Here is a 7,849-nt window from a genome sequence, read left to right on the forward strand (position 1 = left end):
TCCCCTGTCACGTGACAGAGGACAGTCTGTGGTTGTTGATGTGACACTGTCGCTAGCACTCGTTAGCTAAGTTTGTTGACTTTCGCAATTACTTGCGGCTCCTGACCGTTGAGGGAAAAGCCAGCAAAAATGGACAACAGCGGGAAAGAAAAAGAAGCCGCGGCCTTAATGGCGGAGGCGGAGAAGAAGTTAAAGTCATCCCAGTCGTTTTTCGGCTCGATGTTTGGGTGAGTGTGTGACTGCTAGCCAGTGTGAGGGCCAACTATGCGGAAGATGGTTAGCTGAGCAGTTAGCAGCACATCTGATGGCAAAACATTCAACATCGCTGCAGCTGACGGTGATAAACGGTGGTGCTTAACGCTCCAGGTTATCAACGAGTGTCAAAATGTTTCTGTAGACCGCGACTGGACACGTCTGGACACATCAATGCGTAATATGTTGCTTTTCACGGCTAAAATGGCGACATACGTCGTGACAACTCCATTGTTAACACAAATCGATTCGGTAGCAGGCTATTATTTGTTTATATGTGACCTAAATGACACATTTAAGTATAAAGTTTGATATGTGCGGACACTCTCTGTAATGTCGCTGCTATAGCGCCTCCTATTGGCGAAGTCAATCTGTACAAGTCACATGTCAGTCACGTTTGTTTATAGTAGCAACTAGGAAACATATATTGCACTGAATGTACTGTAATTAAAAATTACAATAAGCTCCAAAAGGCCCCTAAATATTCAGTAAATCCACATGACTTGTTAACTGGAGAAAACAAGTCATAATCTTTGAAGCAACAAGGTGATTCCTTAAGAATTATCTTCTGATGTGATGTATTGAGATTGTTTTCATTGTGTCCATAAAAATTGAAGGAACTGAAAGGAAAATACACTGAAAATGAAAACCTGATGGTGTTCTTTAAGTATGAAGCACGGCACACCATGCACAAACAGATTCATAGAGAAAATTTACAAACCCCACACAGGAAGACCGAGCCAGGATTAGAAAGCTGGAGCTCCTTAATGTGCTGCAAAAAACAACCAGGTCATCATCCTGCCTTTCTGTTGAACTAAGACTTGATTTAAGACAGATTGTTTGCACATTACTGGTGCTAATTAGTCTGTCACAATAAGATGAACATTTTTGAAGCACAATTATTGTTTACAGGAACATTATAATATATTTTGTTTATGGTTTTGGTTGTTTTATTTTGTATTATTTAAAATATCCTCCAGTTCGAGTGTTAAGAGTTCTGTACAAAATTAACTTTTATTGGTCTTTAACAGAGTGAACTTGTATTAATATGCTATTATTACTATGTTACTTAAATGGCCTCAAAACAACAAAATTATTGTTTATTACAATAATTTCTTGGACAAAGCAAAATTTGTTATTATGTCACAGAACCAGCGATGGCAGAGTAACCAAAAACTTCACTCAAATTAGAGTAGCACTACTTCAACTTGCTTTTACTCAAGTAAAAGTAAAAAGTATTCGTCCGAGAAATTACTCAAGAGTAAAAAAGTATTTGTTAAAGAGTTTACTCAGGAACTGAGTAGCTTATCAAAATATAAATCCTTTAATGTTAAAAAAATGACTAAAATATAAAGTTAAGTGAAATGTTTGGTATTTTAAGGACAGAATTAAAATAATTCATATAGGTAACAAAAAATAACAAACCCAAATCAGTTTCTTTCAGTATAAAACTGATGAAACTTTTACACAAACTGCAGGTGTGTGTCTGGGGAATTTTTGGGTAAAACATGTTTGTTTTTCACTCAGTGGGTAGAAAATCCAGAAATTTTACTCAACAGTAAAAATACTTCAGAATAAAATTACTCAAGCAAAAGTAAAAAGTACAGAGTAGTAAAAGTACTCCTAAAAGTTTTTTTTCTCCAAAAAGTTACTCAAGTAAACGTAATTGAGTAAATGTAACTAGTTACTTCACAGAACTAAAAATGCTGGTTTGCTCTCATCTAATTTCTTTCTCTTTCAACAGAGAACAACAATCTTATCCAGCCGTTTAAACCTAATAGAGATGAAAACTTTAGTTTTGTCTATATCAGCGTTTCTCAAACCTTTTCAGGCCGAGGACCTGAAAATCTTACCCCATTTAACAAACACTCACGGACCACCTAACTAGAAATTACCCCCGCAATAACACATCAACATATACAACCTGAAATAAAACATTGGCCTCTTGACTCATTGTTTTTGTTCCTCCTAATATGAAAGGTGACGCTGTTTTGTTTATGTGACTTGGGCGTTTTGAGTTATTTGCAGATGTGGCGTCTAATCTTTACAATGATAGAAAACACATGGAAATCAAAAAAGTTCTTTACCACAAATGTTGTGTGCATTAATAACATTTTAGGACCATTTGCAATTTAGAAACATAAAAAAATAGATATGAGTCGCTTTGGCAAAAACAAACATTTTCTTTCAAACAGTAGGAAGTCCAACATAAGTAATTTTATATTAGGGGTTAAGATGCAGGTAGTGAGCGCGGGGCGCAGCGCTGTTCGCCGCTTCATCACCATCACATCGCATCCAGCAGCATGCTATGGAATAATGTTCAAAGACAAAAGTTCTGCAACTCAACCTGTGAAACTTTCCACCAGTATCTTCAGCTTCAGATAGTTGGCCACTTATCCATTATTATTTTTAAACACAATCCTTTGCTAAGCTAACTGCAGCGTTGCAGCAAAATAACGGTTGATTACATGCAGTAGACCAGTAGAGGGCGCCTACAGACCACCAGTTTGAGGAAGGCTGGTCTAGATCATTATGTTTTATAAAAGTGTGTGTTTTCCAGCGGTTCCTCTAAGTTGGAAGAGGCCTGTGACATGTATGTGAGAGCAGCCAACATGTACAAGATGGTGAAGAACTGGTGTGGTAAGAAGGCCGACCTCGCCTCCACCTTGTTCTCGTCTGTATTTATCATCACTGTTTTAACACCAAACCTTCTGCTCTCAGCTGCAGGAAATGCTTTCTCCAAAGCTGCTCATCTTCACCTGCAGATGCAGAGCAAACACGATGCAGCCACCAACCTGATAGACGCTGGAAACGCCTTCAAAAAAGCAGATCCACAAGGTCAGTCTGGCTCCTGTGTCTTTGGTTCTGCTGCATTCTGGGTGAAAATGGCTCAGAATATTGTGTTTAATTGTTATTTGTCATACAGAGCAGCATTTATTGATCTTAATTAGCTGATTTGTTCAAAGCTTTGTGATCATGGATTTATGGTGTTTGAGTTTGGTTGTTTTTTTTCCAGACTGACCCCTAGTGGAAGCTCAGTGGGGGGTCTGACCATCTGGTTTTTAAGGCCTTCAGCTTTATTTATCCAGGAACTACAAAAAGAATAAAAATAATAGGTCTTTTTTTTATTATTTATTTAATCTTCCTTTAGATACATAGCCTTAAATCTAGTGTAAGACTAAATATCTGTTGAAAATATAAGCAAAACATAAATTCATCAATATTTTCCATTTGTATGACTGATATTTTTTTCCTCGTGTTTCTTTTCTACCAAAGACTCAATGACAAAAAGATTCAGTCTCTGCTTTAGTCTTATCTACGATACGACGTATCAGAGCCACTGTAGATAGAAAAAATAAAAAATGAGGAGTAAATTTCCATTAAAAAAATTCCCAAAATTTCTAGAAAAACTTGGAAATTTTATAGAAAAATGCTTGGAAATTTTATAGAAAAAATACTTGGAAATTTTTGAGTTTAAAAAGTTGTGAAATTTTTGACTTTTGAAATTGAGATTTTCAATTTTTTTTCTCAAAAATTGCTGAGATTTGTCTCAAACTTTTTTTTTTGTAGCAAATTTTTGACTTTTCAAACTCAGAAATTCTCAGCTCAATCTCAAAATTGTTGGCTCTTTTCTTTTCTACAGTGGCCTTAATACACTGTTACACATTTAGCCCTTTTGTCAGGAACTGTTTTATTTACAAAGACTTCAGCATCTGTTTGATTTGTTGATTTTTTTATTTAAAATATCTTCCAGTTCCAGAGTTAAATTGTTTATTAACAGTTTATTGATCTGTGACAGTTTGTACTTGCATTATTATGCCATTATTACCACTATATTACTTGAAAATTATCTCAAAGTGACAACATTATTGTTTATCGCAGTAACTTCTGGGATTATTTATCGTCCAGCAGATTTAGTTGTCATGACAGGCGTGTAAATGTCTGGACTTGTTTGGGTTTCTGCTCTCGACTCAATGTTTCCTCTCTACAGAGGCTATCAACTGCTTAAACCGAGCCATCGAGATTTACACAGATATGGTGAGTTTGTGTTTTCCTTTTATTAAGTTTGGGTTAAAGCTGATTTTTGTGAAAGTCGGTGTTTTCGTCCGTTTTCAGGGTCGTTTCACCATCGCAGCGAAGCATCACATATCCATCGCAGAGATTTACGAGACAGAGTTGGTGGACATCGACAAGGTTAAAGAAAAATGAAACCATTCATTTTAATTTAATTCTGTTTACTTTTTAAAAAAATAACCTTTGTTTACATTTTTACTTACAGGCCATTGCTCATTTTGAACAAGCAGCAGATTATTATAAAGGTGAAGAATCCACCAGGTGAATATTTTAGATAATATCTAAACACTTTTCTGCGCTTTACTTCAAATAATTAAATATGTAGGTTTGTTAAACGGGGTTTCTTTTTTCAGTTCTGCAAACAAGTGCCTTCTTAAAGTTGCGACCTATGCAGCCCAGCTGGAGCAATACCAGAAAGCAATAGAGATCTACGAGCAGGTGAGATATTAAACATTTAGCGTCTGACGTCTTGCTGAGCAAAGAATCTGTAAAATAAGCGTAAGCTCTTGACTTCAGGTTGGAACTCACGCGATGGACAGTACGCTCCTGAAATACAGTGCCAAGGATCACTTCTTCAAGGCGGCGCTGTGTCACTTCTGTGTAGACATGCTAAACGCAAAGGTGAGCATAATTTACATTAAATTTCCTAGCTGTGAAGCTAGCGTAGTGTTAGCTTCTGCTTTAAGGCTGTTTTCTTTGCTGTCCGCTCAGCTTGCCATGCAGAAGTATGAAGAAATGTTTCCAGCGTTTTCAGACTCCAGAGAGTGCAAGCTGTTGAAGGTAGGCCGACTGAAAAATGACTAAATGTCAACGTGGCGAACGGTTTCCCAGGAAGCAATTCTGCGTTAAATCTAAGGGTGTTTTCACACCTGATAGTCTGGTAGACTGAGTTCGATTGGAGAACAAAATTGCAACATTGGTTACATTTTCAGCTGCTGTAGTTCAGTTTCACACTGACTGAATCAAACAAACCAAATTCTTTAAAAAAAAAAAAAAAACATGTTCCCCCCCTCACCTGTGGGGGCGCCGCACCAAGACCCACTGAAGGAAACGACACAAAAACATCTGAAGAAGACACTGAGCGCAACTTTCTTCATCACAAAATGTAAACAAAAGTGAAGAAGCATCAGATTTTAGCAGTTGTAGGATTTTACTTTCGTCTTTAGTGAAAGACCACGAGTTATTTCTCCTGCTAGCACTAGATTAGCTCGTTTGTTGTACTTACCCAGAATGCCCTGAGCTGTAGTCCACTTCCTGCTTTTGGAGCAATCTCAGGTCCACTTGGTGTTCACATAAGCATTCAAATCACACCAGAGTTCACTTTAATCAAACCAAGAACTAGGTTTATAGGAGGAAACCACTGGATAAGAATTTTGACGTTCTTATCCAGGATGTTTAATCTGACTGAAATATTACATATTTATCCAATCAAAAGCTCACAGATTTAATTAAATGTTGGAGGCCTACTCTTCTGTTTACTTGAAGTAACACATTTGATGTGTTCTTTGAGGTGTTTATTGTATTTTGCTCCTTTTTTGTCTTTTTAAACAACTTTTACATCTAAAAATCAGTAACTTTACTGGGAAGCCTTAAACTATCTTGTTATATTTGTTTTATTTACATTTGGATGGTTGGATTATCAGCTGGTATAAATCTATACATGGTTGAATAATGAAATGCACTTTTTTACGGCTCTATTGTCTGCCATTTAATGTGTTTTTATTCCCAACAGAAACTTCTAGATGCGTATGAAGAACAGAACGTGGACGGCTACACTGACGCGGTGAGTGGACAGACCCAGGCTTGTTGCTTAAATTGACTAAATGTAAATATGCTAATCACAGGTCTTACATTTTGTTGTTAAGGGACTATTCAAACTTGTAGGGATTCTTTTTTTTTCTTGCGTTACTTTTCTGTCAGGCAGAAGTTTTGGTCGTCTTTATTGGGTTCTGTGACTTCAGGCGGTCGAGGCTACCGCTAACTAGCTGCTAATGGCTAGTTAGCCAATTTAAACATTGGTTTTAAACAGAAAAAAGCAGAAGTGTTTGGGATTTTACTTCCTTATATCTGCCAGATTTACAGTTTTCTCCAAACAAAAACCTTCAGCGATGATTCTCTCGTTCAGCCACATCAAATGGTTGTTTTTTGTTTAATTGCATGTTGGGATTATTTCCAGGTGAAGGAATATGACACCATTTCCCGTCTGGACCAGTGGCTCACCACCATGCTGCTACGCATCAAGAAGGCCATCCAGGACGACGAGAGCGACCTCCGCTGACCTCCGCTGACCTCACCAGCCGCCTGACATCCTTCGATTCCCGCTGCATTCATCGTTTTATGTACTCTATTTTCTGCCGTCTGCATTATGTCTTTGTTGCCTTTTATTCCAGTCTTTATATCATGCGTGTGAACACTATCTCCCTGGCTGCACTCGGCACCCGGTATTAGTTTTACGTTTGGCGTTTGGCCACAATATTCATGATTGGGATGCAATACTACCAGCAGACTTGTGTGGTGAAGATTAAAATTTTATTTCCGCTGTCGTGTGATGAGTGAGAGAGCGCGGATCACGGTGTGATTGAAATGTCCAGAATAAACTAAACGAACTAAAATGCGATTTCTGCCTGCAGCGGTAACATTTGGAGTTTTATTTTTCTCTTTAGGGGTCAGATCAGGGCATTTCTAATTAAAAAGCGAGTCTGAGTTTTAACCCTCCTCTTAAGCTGCTCTCAGGATGTGCACAGCAGGATGCTTCCAAAGGGCTGGGCGATAATTTTATACATTAAGCACATTTGTTCTTGTTTTTGAAAAAAAGAATTTGCGCAGTTTTTTTTTTTTTTTTCCCTTTTCCACCAATTCTCACTTTGTTGTTTAGAGCGATGCACCAAGAACCGCCGTCTTGTTTTACAGCTTCTATTTATTTGGACATTGAATTCAGGTCAGAATATAACGGTCAGGTTGAGAGTAAAGCCGAAAAACAAAGTAGTAATTTTTGAGAACTCCGAAGCTAAAAACAAAAAACTATCTACCCAAGAGCTTTTCTTGTGTAATTTTAAGACATTTTTCTGGTAAAATTGCATTTTTATTCGGCTAGTATTATGACTACATTATTGTAATTAAACAAAACGTCTCAGTTTGGCCCGAATCCTGCATTGACTGAAGTAAAAATATTTTCTGTCTTTTTTTTTTTTTTTTAAAGAAAGTGATTTAAAAAATTATTAAAATAGAATCTGGTATGAAAAAAATCTGACTATCCTCTTAATTAAATTTCTACATGACAATATTCTTGTAATTTAAAAATCTTGCAGCTTCCCCCCTAATATTGAACTTAAAGAAGGGATGACTGAAATAAGTCACTTTTTGAAAATATTTTCTGTCATTTGTAATTTCTGTTTTTAAGGGGGAAAAAACGGATCTGGTATTAAAAAAAACGAAGTAAATATATTCTCATAATTGATTTAAAATTCTTGCAGTTTTCCCTTAATTTTATGTCGTACAATTTAAAGAAGAGATGACTGAAATA

The 7,849-nt window shown here is 36.8% G+C and overlaps 1 protein-coding gene across 2 annotated transcripts; it reads left to right on the top strand.

Annotated features, from left to right (window-relative positions):
- napab (N-ethylmaleimide-sensitive factor attachment protein, alpha b) lies at nt 1–6,952 on the top strand. Of its 2 annotated transcripts, XM_015014723.1 has the most exons (11): nt 3–227; nt 2,813–2,892; nt 2,974–3,090; nt 4,244–4,290; nt 4,369–4,446; nt 4,532–4,587; nt 4,680–4,764; nt 4,843–4,947; nt 5,038–5,106; nt 6,059–6,109; nt 6,503–6,952. In XM_015014723.1, exons 1-11 carry the CDS (start codon nt 130–132, stop codon nt 6,602–6,604), a joined length of 888 nt encoding a protein of 295 aa, XP_014870209.1. In that variant the 5' UTR covers nt 3–129; the 3' UTR covers nt 6,605–6,952. The 2 variants fall into 2 exon arrangements, with proteins under 2 accessions (XP_014870208.1, XP_014870209.1); XM_015014722.1 differs by having other exon boundaries at nt 1–227; nt 2,813–3,090.
- Nucleotides 6,953–7,849: the final 897 nt, after the last annotated feature.

This window comes from Poecilia latipinna, unplaced genomic scaffold (assembly GCF_001443285.1).
Source record: "Poecilia latipinna isolate Pla-1442-1.1 unplaced genomic scaffold, P_latipinna-1.0 Scaffold1841, whole genome shotgun sequence".
NCBI lineage: Eukaryota > Metazoa > Chordata > Actinopteri > Cyprinodontiformes > Poeciliidae > Poecilia > Poecilia latipinna.